Below are 20,304 nucleotides of genomic sequence, written 5' to 3' on the forward strand. Positions count from 1 at the left end.
ATTGTGTCTCTTTAAGTAGCAAAACCAGCCATTTGTTTCAAAGACCATAATTAGATAATGTAGCATTAAACACCATGCTAAGTACTGACTGAAGCTTGTGTCCTTTTTTTCCCCAGTGGTGCAAAGTTGTCTCCATCAAGGGATTATTAAAGGGTGATATTCATGATAGGCAGGAGTCAGGAGGATTCCCTGCTGGGTTAAAGAGTCAATGCACTACCTGATGTGGTGCTGAGCCACACAAAGTTTCTGTTTCAATATTTTATCAGAACTAATCATGGATTTAAGCAGAGAAAGCTGAGAAAATGGCAACTACTCCCCAAGATTAAGATGGGGGAAATCAGCTTGTTATCCATTGAACCCAGCTGAAAAAATGTGCATACATGCACCTGGGACAAAATGCCCTCTGTAGCGTCATGACATGCATATGTCTGAATGAAGAACAACCACTTGTTGGGAAGGATATATCAAACATTTGGGTGGCATGGTGGCAAGCACTGCTGCCTCACAGTGCCAGGGACACGGGTTCAATTCAGGCTTTGGGTGACTGTGTGAAGTTTACATTTTCTCTGTGCCAAAGAACAAAGAAAAGTACAGCTCAGGAACAGGCCCTTCGGCCCTCCAAGCCTGCGCCGACCATGCTGCCCGTCTAAACTAAAATCTTCTACACTTCTGGGGTCCGTACCCCTCTATTCCCATCCTATTTATGTATTTGTCAAGATGCCCCTTAAACATCACTATCGTCCCTGCTTCCACCACCTCCTCCGGCAGCGAGTTCCAGGCACCCACTACCCTTTGTGTAAAACACTTGCCTCGTATCTCTCCTCTAAACCTTGCCCCTCGCACCTTAAACCTATGCCCCTTAGTAATTGACCCCTCTACACTGGGAAAAAGTCTCTGACTATCCACTCTGTCTATGCCCCTCATAATTTTATAGACCTCTATCAGGTCGCCCCTCAACCTCCTTCAGCTGTGTGAGTTTCCTCCGGATTCCGCTCACAGTCCAAAGATGTGCAGGTTAGGTGGATTGGCCATGCTAAATGGCCCTTTAGTGTTCAAAAAAGATGTGCAGGTTAAAGGGTTATTGGGATAGGGCAGGGAAGTGAGCTTGGATGGAACACTCTTTCAGAGATATAGACTCAATAGGCCGAAAGGCCTCCTTCCGCAAAGTACCGATTCTATGATTCGATACCCCAGCGTGAATAAGTATCTCTCAGAGGAAAAGATAGCGGAGCAAACTCTTGATACAGTCAAAAGAGCAAAAAATGTACATAGTGCTGTTCACACATGTCCCTTACAACAAAGTACTTTTGAAATGTAGTCCCTGCTGTAATATCAGAAACATGACAGCCAATGTATGCATGACAAGCCACCAGAAACATAACTGTGCTGGTGACCAGACCACCTGTTTTCATGCTGTTAGCTGAGGGATAAGTCTTGGTCAAGCTACCATGGTGATTGCCTTTGCAGGTTCTGACAAACAGCACAATGAGAGCACCTGAGAGGGCAGATGGGGACTCAGTTTAGACCTCATCCAAAAGACGGCACCTGGGACAGTGCGGCACTACACCACTAACTCAGTACCGCACTGGAGGAGGGACAGACAGCCTGATAAGGAAAATAGACAGTAAGAAGTCTTACAACACCAGGTTAAAGTCCAACTGGTTTGTTTCAAATCACTAGCTTTCGGAGCACTGCTCCTTCCTCCGGTGAATGAAGAGGTCGATGCCAGAAACATATGTATAGACATAGTCAAAGATGCAAGACAATGCTTTGAATGGGAGCATTTGCAGGTAATTAAGTCTTTACAGATCCAGAGAGAGGGATAATCCCAGGTTAAAGGGGTGTGAATTGTCTCAAGGCAGGACAGTTGGTAGGATTTCGCAAGCCCAGGCCAGATGGTGGGGGGTGAATGTAATGCAACATGATTCCAAGGTCCCGGTTGAGGCGTACGCATGTGTGCGGAACTTGGCCAGAAACTCAGCACCCATGGACCAGTTGAACAAGGGGCATTCCTTGTCACAATGGACGTCTCGGCACTCTACACCAGCATCCCCCATGACGATGGCATTGCTACAACTGCCTCAGTACTCAACACCGACAACTGCCAATCTCCAGACGCAATTCTGCAACTCATCCGCTTCATTCTGGATCACAACGTCTTCAGCTTTGACAAGTTCTTCATCCATCTTGCATCTTTGAATCTGTCTATATATATGTTTCTGGAACATACCTCTTCATTCACCTGAGGAAGAAGCAGTGCCCCGAAAGCTAGTGTTTGAAACAAACCTGTTGGACTTTAACCTGCTGTTGTAAGACTTCTTACTGTGCTCACCCCAGTCCAACGCCGGCATCTCCACATCAGGAAAATAGAAGAGCGGCTGCATCAACCACCACCACTACCAGCAGCTAGCTGCCAGCTTCGCCAAGCCTGACTGGTGAATTCAGCTGACCGACTCTCCCCCTAGTGTGCCCCCCTCCTCGCCCACTCTCCGCGCGCGCGCGCCCCTTCCACCCCCACTCCGCGCGCGCGCGCGCTCTGCCTCCCTCCCGCGCCCCCGCCCACTGCGCATGCGCACTGCGCCGGACTCAGAGCTGGAATAATGGCGGCGGTTTGATGGTTCCGTTTTTTTTGTGCGTCGTTTCCTTTCACCTCAGGAGCCGAATACGAGAGAGAGAGAGAGACGGGTTGAAGGAAGGGGCGGGGGTTTGTGGGCTATGCCGTTCTTGTGAACCACTGGCCCAGTCCTCCCTACAATAACAGAACAATAATCGGCAATAAGAGACAGAAAATACCAGAGTCCGCCCGATCGCACCGCGCCTTAACTTTAATCTCCTCTGCCGCCCGCCACTCACCTCGATGGCCGGCCTGAGGGTGATCATGAGTGGAGTGAGGGAGAAGCTGGAGGCGGTGCTGAATGTGGCCCTGCGGGTGCCCAGCATCATGGTGCTGGAGATGCTGTATCGGTGGGACGTGAGCTCCTTCTTCCAGCAGATACAGGCCCGGAATAACAACAACCTCCTTTTCCAATACAAATACCTGGCCCTCAACCTCCACTATGTCGGTGAGTGAGTGCATTGGCAAACCCGTGTGGGCTGGGCAATTTTATTTGACGCTGCGTGTGTGTAATTTATATATGTGTGGTATTAAATGTGTGTATGTATATTCACTGTATTGTGGTTGTGTATGTGTGTATTGTGGTTGTGTATGTGTTGTGGTTGTGTGTGTATTGTGGTTGTGTATGTGTGTGTGTTGCGCTCGTCTGTGTGTGTTGCGCTCGTCTGTGTGTGTTGCGCTCGTCTGTGTGTGTTGCGCTCGTCTGTGTGTGTTGCGCTCGTCTGTGTGTGTTGCGCTCGTCTGTGTGTGTTGCGCTCGTCTGTGTGTGTTGCGCTCGTCTGTGTGTGTTGCGCTCGTCTGTGTGTGTTGCGCTCGTCTGTGTGTCTTGCGCTCGTCTGTGTGTCTTGCGCTCGTCTGTGTGTCTTGCGCTCGTCTGTGTGTCTTGCGCTCGTCTGTGTGTCTTGCGCTCGTCTGTGTGTGTTGCGCGTATCGCGATTGTCTGTGTAGCGGGTGCGTGTATACTGTTTTTTGTAGCGGATTTGTGTACAGATATGTGTCTGTGCAGTGAAGTGTATGTGTATTGCGATTGCCTGTGTGTGTATCTGTGTTTCGATTATCTGTCGCTGAAATGTATTGTGATTGTCCGTAGGTGTCTGGGTGAAGTATGTCTGTGTGTGTGTATTGTGATTGTCTGTGTGTTTATTGCGATTGTGCGTGTGCATTGCGATTGTGTGTGAAGTGTGTGTGAGTTTCTTGAGTGTTGTTGGAGCTGCACTCATCCAGGCAAGTGAAGAGTATTCCATTACACTCCTGACTTGTGCCTTGTAGATGGTGGACAGGCTTTGTGGGGTTAGGAGGTGAGTTACTCACCATCGGATTCCTAGTTTTTGACCTGCTCTGGTAGCCACAGTATTAATGTGGCGAGTCCAGTTCAGTTTCTGATCAATGGTAACTCCAATAGAACATTACAGCGCAGTACAGGCCCAGGTGTTGATTGTTGGGGATTCAGCGATGGTAATGCCATTGAATCTCAAGGGCCGGTGATTAGGCGGCAGTGGAAGGGTGAGAATCAGAGGTCACCAATTTAAGGTGATTAAAAAAAAAAAAAGAGTAATGATTACATGAGAAACATTTTTACACAGCAAGTGGTTAGGAGTGCACTGCCTGTGTGTGGTAGAGGTAGACTCAATCATGGTTTTCAAAGGAAAATTAGATTCAGCACCTGACGAGAGAACATTTACAGGGTTATGGAGAAAGGGAGGGGGAATGGAATTACCTGAGTTGCTCTTGCAGAGAGCGACATGGATACAGCATGGGTTCCCCCTCTGGTGTAATTCTAGATTCATACATGAAATATGATATGAGATGTGAAATTTTGAAATATTTCCCGAAAGGATGAAAAACTGTTGATTACCTCACAGGCTGGAAATAGGAGAACTGTGAGGTAATGAATTAAGAGTAATACATCCTTCCTGAATGCCAAAGTAAGTTTATTGAGTTAACCAAGTTAGAAAAGTCCCAGGTTCAGTTGGTGAACTTGCCTCTGTATAGCAATATAGCATCTTTCCTATAGAGGAAGTGTCCCAAGATAATTCATAAAAGCATAATCAGGAGGGCGGCACGGTGGCGCAGTGGCCCCAGGTCTGTCTGTGTGGAGTTTGCACATTCTCTCCGTATCCGTGAGGGTCTCACCCCCACAACACAAAAGATGTGCAGGGTGGGTGGATTGGCCACACTAAATTGCTCCTTAATTAGAATTTTAAAAAAAAGAAATTTTAGTAATAGCATAATCAGATAAAAATCAGCACTGAGTCAAAAGAAGAGCTAACAAAAAGGGGAACAAAAAAAAAGAGATGAGCTTCAAATGGATTTCAAGAAGGGGATGGAAGTGGATAAGCAGAGAGGTTTAGGGAGAGAATTCTTTCAAGCTGAAAGTCTGATGAATCAGAGTTTTGGGGGTGCACCATCGACCGGAGTTGGAGGAATGTAGGAGTTCCAGTGGATTGTTGTGGAAAGTTGCAGTCATAGGGAAGATGAGTTCATGGAGGGATTTTAACATTTAAAAAAAAAAATTGGAGTACACAATTCATTTTTTCCAATTAAGGGGCAATTTAGTGTGGCCAATCCACCTACCCTGCACATCTTTGGGTTGTGGGGGCGAAACCCACGCAAACACAGGGAGAATGTGCAAACTCCACATGGACGGTGACCCAGAGCCGGGTTCGAACCTGGGACCTCAGTGTCGTGAGGCACCAATGCTAACCACTGCGCCACTGTCCTGCCCTAGAGGGATTTGAATATGATAACGACGTGGACTGTAAATTTCAACTGTTGAGAGACTGGGGGCTAATGTAGATCAGTCAGTGCAGTGGATCAGCTTTCCTTTGACTTATGTTTCACTCAAGGCGCCGAGGACCCGGGTTTGATCCTGGCCCCGAGTTGCTGACCGTGTGGAATTTGCATATTCTCCCTGTGTCTGCGTGGGTCTCACCCCCACAACCCAAAAAGATGTGCAAGGTAGGTGAATTGGCCACTCGACTTGTCCCTTAATTGGAAAAAAAAAAGAATTGGGCACTGTAATGTAAAAATTGGGTAATGTAAAAAAAAAAAAGATTTAAAAAAAGACTTGTGTTTCACATCCCAGAAGTTTGTTGGGGATGTGAGGGGGTGTTAGGCCGAGAGGAGTAGCAGCCAACGGTTTCCATTCTTGATCAGTATCCAGGGAGGGCACCAGGATAGGACCAGGCTGTAATGGACTGCAAGGTTAGGTATCCGGCCAAGTTGCCAGAAGGTGACTGACATCAATGGAACTGTGGTCACAGAAGTAGCCAAGGTTTTTTAAGTGAGATTAGACAAAGAATGGTGACAAGGAGGTGGGGATTTTTTTCAATCCTCCCTGTGTTGGCCATTTCCTTTTGCTCTTTCTCTTTTATAGTTTTCATTGTTCTCATTTATCTTATAGGGCAGAAGACAAAATGCTGCAGGGCTCAAAATCTGAAACATTATCAGAAAATGCTGGAATATTGAATTGGACAGACAGCATCTGGAGAGAAAAACAATTCCTGATTCAGGTTAATGACACTGGAACAGCCACAGACCTGAAACGTTTCTCTCTCAACAGATGCTGTCTGACTCCTGAGTATTTTCAGCATTCTGTTCTGTTTATATTGCAGGATGGATTTCACTTTGTGCAATACATTTAATTTCTCCTCAGTTCATCCCACCACAACAATGATCAGTGACAGCCTGTATTCACCAATGTCTAAGTGATATACAATTCCAATGGACAAAATCCATTTGGAAGGGCAGAATTTTATTTTCTGAATATTTCTCACAGTTCAAATGACTTAGATGTGAAAAATGGACATACTCAACATTGTACATCAGTGGAATCGCAGTGATGGTACTGATTTGTCAGGGGCTGTATTGATTAGCTGTTTGTAATTCCTTATTTGGCATATATAAACCAATTTAACTGCATTAATGTTATTATGCATTGTAATAATTTACTACCGCTTCTTTCCAGGATCATGGCTTAAATATCTTTTTAAGTTGCTGTGTCATTTTGAGTTTTGAATTTGTTATAAATGTTGGTGTGTAGAGAGACCATGATTATATCTAACTCCAACTGGTTACTGCATCTGTCATGTACACCATTTATCAGCACTTCAAAGAATCTGGTACGTACGCAGTTTGTAAATGTCACACGTCTTGTGTTCTCACATCACAGGATCACTAAGCAGGTGGACAAACCAGCCCCATGTTTAAATTTTTGATCTTGGCATTTTATGGTTGATTGAATAATTTACAATCCATTACAATTTTTGGACATTCTTTATTTTCATATGAAGTGTACAAATATTGCTCAAGTGTGTGTGTGTACGATCCCACTTTAGTTGTTAACATATTTCTCATTGCACTTTGCCTCAGAAGTAGGGTTTAGTTTGAAGTGCACTGTTTTGACCATGTTGATGCATGCATGATACTGCGTTATTTATAGGTGCTGTTTGTACACACAAAAGCAGTGAATTTGCATGCCTTTACTCTCATCTCTGATTTCTGCTTGTATTTGTACATTTTTCTTCCTTTTGTAATTCATTATTTGACTTTCTGATGGCATTAAGAAATTTAACATTTTAAGCAAAGCTGTTACTTTAAAGAGTATAGTGATTGCTTTGGCAGAGTATACTGACTTCATATTTTAGTCTGGTTTCCATATCATGGCAGAAACCACCAAGAAGAAAAAGCTATACATTCTCAAAACTGGCTGTCTTAAAAACTGAAGTTGTCCGAAATCTGACATTATTAGAATGTGTCATGCATCATGTTTTCTGTTTTATTCAATTAAAATGAACTTAATGGGACAATTCAGCTGGGCACTGCATGGTGCTGGACTTGTTATCCCCTTAACTACTTATTCGCTGTTCTATTCCCACACTCCAAGCTGCCTTTGACCCCACCTGACGTGGATTGATCCAAAGTGCCCAGTCTGAATTCTGGCAAAACCTAAAATCGGACACAGGTCCTGAGGTTGTCAGTTTGGAGAGCGTGTAACTGCAGAAAGAAAAGAACAAGTTGCCGTTTGAATTCTGATCTCTAATTTTGTTTTTAATACGTTTCATTGTTCAGTCGCTACTTGCATGGTAAACTCAGTCTATAAAATATTGGAGATGAAATTTCATGCTCCTCATAAATCTGCTTCCAACCTTAAGAAAACATTTTGAAAAATTACAGATTTAAGTCTCTAATCTCATTTGATTGTGTAGCATGTTGGTGTCAGCATTGTTTAGGAAATCATTTTATTGTTTATCATGTTGGTATCTGCATACTTGAGGAAATATTGGACTAAATCGTAATGTTTTAAAGAAGCAATAACTCAACTCATCATTCCAAATTGCCTCAATGACAAATCTGAAGTCAGCACTCTGACCTTGTGTTGCTTTCTTTAGTCACCACCCAATGCAATAACTGCTATTGACTCCTTCTCGCAGTTCAAGTGGTCTCGGTACCTAACCACCATGGTACTTTACTAAGGTCCTAATGAAAGTAAGATTGCAATTTGTATGTCTGAGTTTTGTTATAATTTCCAGCTTGGGACTTGGCATGTAAAGTTACTTATCAGATTTCAGTAAAACCCCGTACTTAATTTTATTTTTAGATGGTATACAATCACTGGGCTCACTTCATTGATGTCGGATTGGACTCCACCTGATCAGTTCTGTTCAGATGAATTGTTTTAGGCAATTCAAATTGGAATTATTTAATGTTGTGTAAAATATTTCTGAGACATTGATTTATTCTGAACGTTAAGTGTTTCACTATTCAGATCAAATTTTGCCTCTCCCCTGTTGACAGTTATTAAACAATTGTAGACACATCTCTGTGTGGACAAAAGCTTTTTCTTTGTATACTTAAATACCATGGAGCTTAGCTTATTGCTGTTGAACCCTTCAAACACAAAGTAATTTCTTTTTTTGGTCATCATGAGGAAATGAGGACAAAATGTGAACGTAGATCATACTGTAGTAATTTCCTTTTCAAACTTGCATTGTCTGGGGATTCATGCATAAACTTGAGGGAAAGAAAACCTTGATTTTCCATTTCCAAAATATTCCTTTTAATATTTTCAGGATATGCCGAGTTACGGACTTGACTATTTAAACTATTTGTGGAGCAACATTTGCACACTGACGATGTGTGTATCTAAGCCCATGTAGTTCTGACATGGAAATCTACAATGTCATGATATGCAAAACTTATTGAATTCAGGGATCACAAAAGCCCAGGACTTAATAATAACTAAATGAATCTCTTATTAACTTTAGTCACTGATAGGGCTGCACGGTGGCGCAGTGGGTTAACCCTGTTGCCTCACGGCGCCGAGGTCCCAGGTTCGATCCCTGCTCACTGTCCGTGTGGAGTTTGCACCTTCTCCCCGTGTTTGCATGGGTTTCGCCCCCTCAACCCAAAGATATGCAGGCTAGGTGGATTGGCCACGCTAAATTGTCCCTTAATTGGAAAAAGTGAATTGGGTACTTTAAATTTATTTTGAAAAAAACTTTAGTCACTGAAAGTGGGGAAGGTACACTTAATTCAGGTTGGACACTTTTGAGTCCAACATTGGAGGACAACGAGACTTAGTGTGGCATGTGAAAATGAGTGTATAAGGCTAGTGTTCAATAAACACTTCTGGGTGGTTCTGAGAGCTGAACATGCAGGAAAGTACCAAAGCAAAATCTGATGCAGTGTGCAGCAACTGGGAGGATATAATGACCAACACTCAAATAATGAGTGAGTGTGTACCACAACAAGATAGTATAATTGAATAAAATAGAAAACACGATGCATGACACATTCTAATAATGTCTGGTTTCGGACAACTTCGGTTTTTAGACAGCCAGTTTTGATGTATCTGTGCTATTTGATTTAAGATTGACTTCATTGATGTTGGATTGGACTCCACTTGGTAAAGGACTGCTTAGATTTAAACAAAATGTTTTATTCCATTCTTAAAGTTAGAAAGCCATTGCGCAGAGTGGACAGGGCAAGCCTTTAATCCATCTCCTTGCTTGCTCAAAAAGAAATTCCAATTCAAATTGAATTCAACTCTGTTTAGAAGATGGGAATGTTAAAATTATAGCATGGGAAGTGTAACATGCAGAGAGAGTGGAGCACAGTTTGGTGGTTATAACCACAGACGACAATTTTCAACAATCGCAATTTCTGTGAACAGGCAGGCAGACGTCAAAATGTATTACTGTAGAAGCATTTCTACATTGAAAAATATTTTAAATGCATAATCTGTTTCACTACTAACTTGCATGTGCTTCGTTATCTATTTTCACCTTGGGCAGCAATTCGAGTGTTGTCATTTTTTTCATGCGCTTTGAGCATCGCTGGTAAGGCCTGCATTTATTGATTGTCCCTAATTGCATTGGAGAAAGTTAAGGTGAGCCGCCGCCATGAATCATGTAGTGCAGGTACACCAACAATGCTATGAGGTGGAATTTCCACAATTTTGACCCAGCCCTGACATTCCAGGACGAAGAAAACAAAATTAGCTAGAGTTGGCTCAAGGATGCTTTGACGTGACTTCGGCTAAAAAGTGCACATCGGTGGACTTCTGATTACAAAATGTGCCCAGCTGTGTTATAGATTGCAGTGTAATTTTATGTTGACTTTGTCGCAGTGCTGTGTTTAGCTTTATGCATGTAGAAATACTACTCTAATGAGGTGACTAAGGTCTGTTGGTGCCAGTTGAACTATTTTCCAAGTGTCAGTGACCTCCGAAGAGGGAAGAAAATAAAACACCTTGTATTCATGTTGTGCCTTTACATAATAAAACTTTCCAAGGTGCTTCTTAAGAGCATTATCAAGCAAAATTTGGCATTGAGCATGCAAGGAGATATTCGGGCAGATGACCTAAAGTTTGTTGAAAAGGTTGGTTTTAACGAGGAGAGAGAGGTGGAGACAGTTGCAGAGCTCTGGGCAAGTGAAAAGGCACAGTGCCATTTATGGAGCAACTATAAGTGGGGATGCGCAGGAGGTCAGAATTGAAGGAACGGGGCTCTCATGAAGAGTTGTAGGGTCTGGCGGAGGTTCCAGAGATATGGAGGGGGGAGTACAGGAGGAGTTTGAAAAGTGAAAAAGATTAGGCTTTTTTGCATCATGAACCAGTCTAAGTCAGGGAGCTTAGGGATGGTGAATAGTATTTGATGCAAATAAATAATCGCAGCAGAGTTCAGAACAAGCTCAAGTTTATGAAGGACGGAGGATGGGAGACTGGCTTGGAGTAACCAACTTTAGAAGTAGCTGGAGCATAGATGAGGGTCCAAAAGAGAAAATGCTGGAAAATCTCAGCAGGTCTGGCAGCATCTGTAGGGAGAAAAAAGAGCTAATGTTTCAAGTCCAGATGACCTTTGTCAAAGCTTTGACAAAGGGTCATCTGGACTCAAAACGTTAGCTCTTTTCTCTCCTTACAGATGCTGCTAGACCTGCTGGGATTTTCCAGCATTTTCTCTTTTGGTTTCAGATTCCACCATCCGCAGTAATTTGCTTTTATCTTTAGATGAGGGTTTCAGCAGTTGATAAGTGAGACTGCATAGTGGTTAGCACTGCTGCCTCACAGCACCAGGGGCCCAAGTTCAATTCCGGCCTTGGGTCGCTGTCTGTGTGGAGTTTATATGTTCTCCCCATGTCTGCGTGGGTTTCCTCTCACGGTCCAAAGACGCACAGGATATGTGGATTGGCCATGATAAATTGCCTCGTAGTGTCCAGGGATGTGCAGGTTAACTTGTGGGGTTGCAGGGTGGACAGGAGAGTGAGCATAGATAGAATGCTTGTTCGAAGGGTCGGTGCAGACTCGATGGGCCGAATGGCTTCCTACATGCAGGGATTCTATGAGGAGGGGCAGAGACTGGCCATGTTATGGAGGTGGAAGTAGGTGGTTTTGGTAATGATATGAACATATGATCAGCAGCTCACCTTGGTGTCAAATAAGACTGTGACTTCAGTCATCCAAATGCTGGAGGAATTTCTGCTCATGCAGTGCTGGACGTTGGACTGGCAGTGTAACAAATTAGGGAGGGCTCAAGAAGATCTTGAGTGCCCTCATTGTACTTATGGAACCTGATATTATGTTTTTGGATATTGTCACGTTGAGCAGCATGGAAATGAGAATTAGGAGGGTGCCGGGGAATATCCTTGGGCATCCAGAAGCAGAAGTGTGGGATCAGGAAGAGAAGTTATTGGAAACGTTTCTTAGCTGCGACTGTTAAGTATAGACCAGGTATCGCTTCTCGGCCTTTTGGCTAAGATCAAGTGTAGTATCTGCTCTCCTTTTGGCTCAGATCTAGTATCTCTCTCTTGGATTAGATTCAATTTGAATTGGTTTTGGGAGCAGGCAAGGAGCTGGATTGGTGGTTTGCCCCTGTCAACACTCTGAGCCCTGGCTTTGTAACTCCGAAAAGGTCATTTAAAAAAAAAATGTATAGACCAGGCAAGGGCAGTCCCTTGACAGATTTTGAAAAGGGAGAACATAATTGAGAACAGGAGATAGTATTGTGGGGAATAATGGTGTAGATTAATGGTGTACATGAGACCACCAAGACACCGTATGGACATAATGAATTTTAAAAAACAAGATTTATTGCTGATCCATTGAGCTCCCAAGTAATTACATTAAGAAATCTGCCTCTAAATGTGTTAGTCTTAGAGAAGCAGAATTCCTTCTGACATGTGACCTTGACAAATCGATATCCAATTATATGGTTGAATGGTGGTTGCAGTAGACTTGGAATTAGCATCAGTGCAATATTTTGCTACAAGATCAGTTCAATTCAAAAGTTAGAACATCATATTTTAAGTTTGAATGATGATGCTTTACGGAATTCAGTAATTTATTGGGCTTGTGCACAAACTGCGGCTAATGGCTTTATATGCAAGATTGACAAACGTGTGCTTAACAATCTTTATTTTAAATGTAACCTTCATCCTGCTGAAGAGAGAAAATGCACCTCCGTTCTTCTGATGGGCTCGTGGGTAAATGTAAACCCTAGATTGTCAGGCCATTCAGTCCAGAGGCTTGAGGCTGTTTCAAGTTCTCCACGTGTTTGCGTGGGTTTCGCCCCCACAACCCAAAGATGTGCAGGATAGGTGGATTGGCCACGTGAAATTGCCCCTTAATTGGAAAAAAAAAATTAGATACTCTAAATTTATAAATAAGAAAAAAAAACGAAAACGTCACGTCACTAAAACAGATTGGATACATTTGCGGATGCTGAGGGAATTGAGGATATTGTGGAGATACAGGCTGTAATATGCCAATTCTTCTTAGACACTGGGATTGCTGCCAGAGGCCTGGAGAATTGCAAATATAACACCCATCTTAAAAAGGTGTAAAGACAAGGCTAGCAACTACTTGTTGAGATGATAATCCGGGACAAATTTAGCAGTCACTTGGGCAAGTGGAGATTAATTAAGGAAAGCCAGCACAGATTTCTTAAAGGCCAATTGTTTTCACCAACTTGATTGTGTTTCTGGATGAGATACAGAGAGGGTTGATTGACGAGGATAATGTGGGTGATGTGGCCCATATGAACGCCTGAAAGGCGCTTGATGAAGTGCCATGCAAACTGCTTTTGAGCAATGTTGAAGCCTGGGAAGGAAGGGGGAGTGGCAGCATTGGTAAGAAATTAGCTGTGTGAGTGACCACTGGACGGCTTTAGGAATATTAAATTTAAGGGTTAAAATCCTGGGGTTGGAGTGTGTTTGACTGCAATGGTCATGTTTTAAAAAAAAATCAATTCTGCTCTACAGGGCCTGGGTGTGTTTAGCAGCCAGAAGGTGAAATTGACAAAGGAATGTGTTTTCTACTCTGGACTAATGGACAGTGGTTTGACTGTGAAAGTCCCTGGGGAGTGGAAATGCTTTGCAGCCAACAGAGATAATTTGTTTTTAAGCTTGGGGAGATTAGGTCATTGCTTGATGGAGCCAAGGGAGGCAGAAAGACATTTTGAGAGTATTAGAGAGTTAGTTTTGTGGAGAAACTTTGGAGAGGGGAATTAAATTGTGATCTGCTTGATGTTGAGTCCACAACTCCCCCACAGTTAGATAGATTCGGATCTGTATGTTTCTTTTCTTGTTTCATGGGAAATTGAGTAGTTGGTGTTCAAGGGGTATGTAAGCTGTTCTTTTCTGATGCGAAGTTAAAAACTTTAATATTGTGATCACAATAAAGTTTTGTTTTAAAAATACCAAATCTCTATTTCTTCATGCAGTCACTCCTGGAGCGAATCATTATTTCCGCACAATCTTACAAATAAACTAAAATATTGTGGTTTCAGTCCAGTATCCTAGCCACTGTTGGGGTCTGACCTGGAATCGTAATATGTGACGAGCAATATGGAGTATTAGTGAATGGTTGGTTTTGAATAGGAGGAAGGTATGCAGCAGGATTCCCTAGAGCTTAGTACCAAGACCACACACCTCTTTATTGAAATAAATGACTTAAATGTAGGTGAACATGGCACAATTTAAAAATTGCATATGACATGAAATTATAAGTACTTTGAACTGTGAGGAGGATAAGGACATAGACAAGCTTGTTAAATGGACTGACCAGGAGGAAATTGAATTTGATGTGGACAAGTGTGAAGTGATACATTTTGGTCGGAAAAATTAGGAAAAGCAACATTGAATAAAGGGTACAATTCTTAAGCAGATGCAGCAACAGGGAAACCGGGGCATATGTGCACAAATAGGTGGAGGTGACAGGTAGGTTGAGTGAGTGGTTAAGAAGGACACAGGATCCTGAACTTTAGAAGTAGGGGCACAGCATACAAAACCCAAGGAGGCTATGAGAGTGGCACGGTGACACAGTGGTTAGCACTGCTGCCTCACAGCACAAGGGACCCGGGTTAGATTTTGACCTCGGATGACTGTGTGGAGTTTGCATATTCTCCCCGTGTCTGCATGCATTTCCTCCCACAGTCCAAAGATGTGCAGGTTAGGTGGATTGGCCATGCAAAATTGATGCTTAGCGTCCAAAGGTTAGGTGGGATTACGGGGATAGGGTAGGGGAAGTGGGCCTAGGTAGGATGCTCTTTCGGAGGGTCGGTGCAGACTCAATGGGTTGAATGGCCACCTCTTGCACTGTAGGGATTTTGACAAATCTTTGTAAAATATTGGTTTGGCCTCATGTGGAGTTTGTGTCCAAGAGAGGATGCAGAAATGATTTCTGAGAATGTCTCCAAGAGTGAGAGATTTCAGCTGAGCGATTAGACTGAAGAAGTTTTTTTTCTTCCTGGCAGATGAGATGGTTGAACGGATATTTGGTAGAGCTCTTCAGAATCGAGTGGTATCTAGACAGGATCTGGGCACTATAAATTTATTTTTAAAATATGTTTCTATTCATTTGACATATTAACATATGCTTCATAATTTCTTCGTCAGAAAGCCACATCCTCCATAGGTTGGGTAAAGAATGAGGCAACGTGCATTTTTAAAATAAATTCAGAGTACCCAATTCTTTTTTTTCCAATTAAGTGGCAATTTAGTGTGGCCAATCACCTACCCTGCACATCTTTGGGTTGTGGGAGTGAGATCCACGCAGACACTGCGAGAATGTGCAAACTCCACACGGACCGGGATTGAACCCGGGTCCCTAGCGTCATGAGGCAGCTGTGCTAACCACTGCACCGCTGTGCTGTCCCTAATTGAAATCTAAAGGCTACAAAGGCAATCGTGGTAGACCCAGATTCATGTTTGTTCGAGTAAAACCCTAAAATGCTGGAAATAGACATTGGCTCCATCAGCATTTTGAAAAAAGAGTCATCTGAAAATACTGCAATCTTGGTTCATCATTTCAAGCACAGTTTTTAAGAAGACTTTAGGAAATGGCACACCTGTTCGAGGTGTGTGGATGAAAATGTGTTGGGCCCATTGGATTGAGTTATGCTTCACAGTCAATTAACTGTTTCTAACTTTTGTCTGACGTCTTGTTCAGCAGATGAACACTAACTACAAACCCACAGAGGACCCAGTACACATTGTCAGAGATTTGTAATATCAGCAGTTGTACTGAACATTTGTGAAAAGAGCTAGTGGCACCTTGGGAGATGGAATTTGTAATCTGTGAACTGTACAACATCACTCAGTCAGAGAAAAGGCAATCAGTTGTCTAAAGCAGGGTTTTTCCAACTCAGGGTTGTGACCCGTGGGTGGGTTGCAGGAGGGCCGCGGAGTGATCGGTCGTGGCGCTCCCCATCGTGGGAACAGTGCCCAACGGCCGCACCCAGCTTTTAGGTTGAGTGTGCCGGCCATGACTACCAGCAACTGCAGCATTTTGCCCTGCTCCATCTGATTGGCACCCAGATTATTCAATGGGTGATAGCTTTCCTAACGTCCCATCCAGCACCTCATTGTTCCGCAGACCAATAGGAGACGATGGGGAGGCACTTCAGCGGTCGGACTGTTGGAGCCCACAGGGCCTGTGAAGGATACCGTGAGTGGCAGAGAGAGTTTGGTGAGGGGTGAGAATGGCAGGTCACGATCCTGGCAGTCAGCACCAGTTCACTGTTTTCCATTCGCACTTCAATGCATACATCGGTACAGTAGCACAGTGGTTAGCACTGTTGCTTCACAGCTCCAGGGTCACAGGTTCGATTCCCGGCTTGGGTCATGTCTGTGTGGAGTCTGCACGTTCTCCCTGTGTCTGCGTGGGTTTCCTCTTGGTGCTCTGGTTTCCTCCCACAAGTTCTGAAAGACGTGCTGTTAGGTAAATTGGACATTCTGAATTCTCCCTCTGTGTACCCGAACAGGCGTGACTAGGGGCTTTTCACAGTAACTTCATTGCAGTGTTAAAGTAAGCCTACTTGTGACAATGAAGATTATTATTATTATTATTAATAAGGTAGGAGGAAGTATGTGATAGCTACATAAGCAGCGATTGCAGTAATTTGTTTGTTTTTCAAACTGATCCAAGAAGAAGGCACCAGCAGCAATCACAGAAAATAAATGATGTGTGGTTCTCCTCTGGGGAATTTAAGGAACAGCATGTTTGAAACCTCTGCAATCGTGTCACTATAATAGTGTATTATAAGTTATCGGTCTTCAGAAATGAAACTCATGGACACCATGTGCTGTTTTTTTTTTGAAAAGAGAATGCTGTCCTCCTGCATGATCCCTCCGGCAGATCTGGCAGTGCACAGGCCTAGTGCCCAGTGGGGCAGACTGCCACCTCCTGACATCAGCGTGCTGTCCCAGTACGTCTCCTCCTGATGTCAGCGCGTTGTCCCAGGACTAAATTTCTTTGAAAAAATGGCAGTCTTCCCACCAGAAGTGGCGGCAGAGAGCAGGTCACGCGCATGGCATGTGCACTGACGTCATGCGATTTGCGCTTTGGCCGCAAGATCACGGAGGAGAGCTGTCAGCTTTGTAGCTGCCAGCAAGAACACAATAGGACTGTGTAAAGAACTGGAGATGGATCAGTTTGTAATAAGGAAGAGTGGGCCAGAGACACAAACAGGCCAGGGTCTCTCAACTGGATCTGCTGGAGAGAGCTTCTGAGGAGAGTCCTTGGTAGGGCAAAGCAGTGCTGGTGAGAGCTCCAGGGCCTCTGGTGAACAACCCATTAAGAAGCTGAAATTGGGACTTCCGGTTGCGGCGATGCACTGCTAAGCTGCATGTTTCGGCAGCTCCCGTTCTAACGGACTTTTGGGCTCTTTTCGGGAACCCCAATGGAAATTTTTTCAGACCAAACCCAGTGTGGGGTGACGAAGGAAGGTGTGCCCCCGGGGGTATATGGAAAGGACCAGTGGCAATGGCCAGATTGCGAAGGATCCTTTGGAGCAGCGGCAGAGAAGAGAAGGGAGAAGCAAGATGGCGGCGGATGGAGCCCAGACGACATGGGGCCCGGACCAGCAGGAATTCCTCCGATGGTGTGTGGAGCAACTAAAGAAGGAGGTGCTGGCGCCGATGCCATTGGCCGAAAATGAGGATGAGATACAGGGCCTGGGTGGTAAAAACGGAGACGCATGAGGGGCTACATAAGAGATGTATCGAAAGGTTGGAAGCTCTGGAGAATAGCTCGAGGTGGAAGAACCTACGGATTCTAGGTCTCCCCGAAGGAACAGAGGGAGCTGATGTTGGGGCTTATGTGAGCACGATGCTCCATACGCTAATGGGAGCTGAGGCCCCAACGGGCCCCCTGGAGGTGGAAGGAGCACACCGGGTCCTTGTGAGAAGACCAAAGGCGGGTGAAATACCAAGGGTGATAGTGGTGAGATTTCACCGCTTCATGGACTGAGAGGCTGTTCTGAGCTGGGCCAAGAAGGTACGGAGTAGCAAGTGGGAGAATGCGGTGAAACGAGTGTATCAGGACTGGAGTGCGGAGGTGGCGAGAATGAGGGCGAGCTTTAATCGGGCCAAGGCGGTGCTTCACAGGAAGAAAATAAAATTTGGGTGCTGCAGCCGGCGCGATTGTGGGTCACGCATCAGGGCAAGCACTACTACTTTGAAACGGCGGATGAGGCATGGACCTTCATCCAAGAAGAGAAACTGGACTAGAACGGAGAGTTTGATGCTGGGGGGGAAACAACGAGGTTGTGGTACAGAAATGTAAATTGGGAAATGGGAGGTTTGTTTTTTTTAAAAAATATTTTTATTCTCCTTTTTCACATTTTCTCCCACATTTACACCCATCAACAATAAACAATAATCAGCAAGATATGTCAATCCCCATAATAACAACGATCCCATCCGCCCACCAACCCGCAAACTTCAGCCCACATGTTTACATAAACAAATGACAAAAAGGAATCCGGGATTACCCATAGTCACCCTTAATCTACACAGCCCCCCCCTCCCCCAAACTAATGTTCGATGTTATCCAGTTCTTGAAAGTGCATAATAAATAGTGCCCATGACTTGTAGAACCCCTCCGAGTTTCCCCTCAGTTCGAACTTAACCTTCTCAAGGGTCAAGTATTCCAACAGGTCCCCCCGCCACGCCAGGGCACTGGGTTGAGAGGCTGCTCTCCATCCCAGCAGGATCCGCCTTCGGGCGATCAACGAGGCGAAGGCTATGCTATCTGCCTCCGCTCCCGTTTCCAACCCTGGCTGGTCCAACACCCCGAATATGGCCTCCTGGGGACCCGGGTCCAGTTTCACACGCACCACCTTGGAAATTACCCGAAACACCTCCTTCCAGTACTCCCCTAGCTTTGGACAGGACCAAAACATATGAACGTGATTCGCAGGCCCCCTGCCGCAACGCTCACACACATCCTCTACTCCTTCAAAAATCGGCTCATCCTCGCCCTCGTGAGGTGCGCTCTATATACCACCTTCAGCTGTATCAGCCCCAACCTCGCACATGAGGTGGAGGCATTCACTCTCCGGAGCACCTCACACCAGACCCCCTCCTCTATAACCTCTCCCAGCTCTTCCTCCCACTTTGCTTTGGTCCCTTCCAGTGGTGCCTTATCCTCTTCCAGAATAGCTCCGTACACCGCTGACACTGCCCCCTTCTCCAGTCCCCTTGTCAACACCTCCTCCAGCAATGTGGAGGCCGGTTCCTCTGGGAAGCTCTGTATCTCCTTCCTGGCAAAATCCCGAACCTGCATGTACCTAAACCCTTCTCCCTGCTCTAGCCCATACTTCGCTTCCAGCTCCCTCAATCCTGGAAACCGACCCCGAAGAAACAAATCTTTTAGCGTCTTAATCCCCTTCTCTTCCCATTTCCGGCAAACTTCCATCCCATCTCCCTGGCTCAAATCCGTGGTTCCCCCGAATCGGCATTTCCCTTGACTCTAAACCCAACCCGAAGTGTTGGCGAAACTGCCTCCAGATTTTCAATGAAGCTATTATTACCGGACTCCCTGAATATTTCCCCGGAGCTATCGGGAGCGGCGCTGTTGCAAGTGCCTTCAGCCCCGACCTCCTGCACAAACTCTCCTCCATTCTGACCCACTGAGAATCCACCCCTCTGACCCAGCTTCGCACTTTCTCCACATTCGCCGCCCAGTAGTAGTACAACAAGTTCGGGAGACCCAAACCCCCTGCCTGCCTTCCCCTCTGTAGCAGCACCTTTCTCACTCTGGCCACCTTCCCTCCCCATATGAATGAGGTAATCCTTCCCTCAATCTCCCTGAAAAAAGTCTTTGGCAGGAAAATCGGTAGGCATTGAAAAATAAACCGGAATCGCGGCAACACATTCATTTTAACCGCCTGTACCCGACCTGCCAGTGACAGAGGAAGGCCGTCCCACCTTGCCAGGTCGGCTTTCACTCTCACCACCAAACTAGTGATGTTGTACCTACGAAGCCTCCCCCACTCCCGGGCAACCTGCACCCCCAGATACCTAAAATGAGTCCCTGCTCTACGGAATGGCAGCCCCCCCACCCCCCGGCCGAGACACCACAAAGTACTCACTCTTGTCCAGGTTCAACTTGTACCCCGAGAAAGACCCAAATACCCGCAGTAGCTCCAATATTCCTCCTATCGACGCACTCGGCTCCGACACATACAGCAGCAAGTCACCCTATGCTCTATCCCAACCCCCCCCCCGCACTATTCCTTTCCATGCTCCCGAACTTCTCAATGCGATGGCCAACGGCTCAATCGCAAGTGCAAACAGCAGGGGGGACATAGGACATCCCTGTCTAGTCCCACGGTGGAGAGAGAAATATCTCGAACTGATATTATTTGTGTGGACACTCGCCTTCGGTTCCTTATATAATAGCTTTACCC

At 45.1% G+C, this 20,304-nt stretch overlaps 1 protein-coding gene and 1 non-coding gene across 2 annotated transcripts in view; both read left to right on the forward strand.

Annotated features, from left to right (window-relative positions):
- The first annotated feature begins 2,589 nt into the window (after positions 1–2,589).
- Positions 2,590–20,304, forward strand: part of rnf145a (ring finger protein 145a) — a 183,346-nt gene continuing 165,631 nt past the window's right edge. Inside the window, exon 1 of the mRNA XM_072511899.1 lies at positions 2,590–3,062. Within this exon, the coding sequence (XP_072368000.1) occupies positions 2,858–3,062 (205 nt within the window). The 5' untranslated portion in view covers positions 2,590–2,857. The remainder of the gene's footprint in view (positions 3,063–20,304) is intronic.
- On the forward strand, positions 11,846–12,034 carry LOC140427549 (U2 spliceosomal RNA). The gene has a single exon (XR_011948561.1). It is a non-coding gene; the product is annotated as a U2 spliceosomal RNA (small nuclear RNA).

This window comes from Scyliorhinus torazame, chromosome 7 (assembly GCF_047496885.1).
Source record: "Scyliorhinus torazame isolate Kashiwa2021f chromosome 7, sScyTor2.1, whole genome shotgun sequence".
NCBI lineage: Eukaryota > Metazoa > Chordata > Chondrichthyes > Carcharhiniformes > Scyliorhinidae > Scyliorhinus > Scyliorhinus torazame.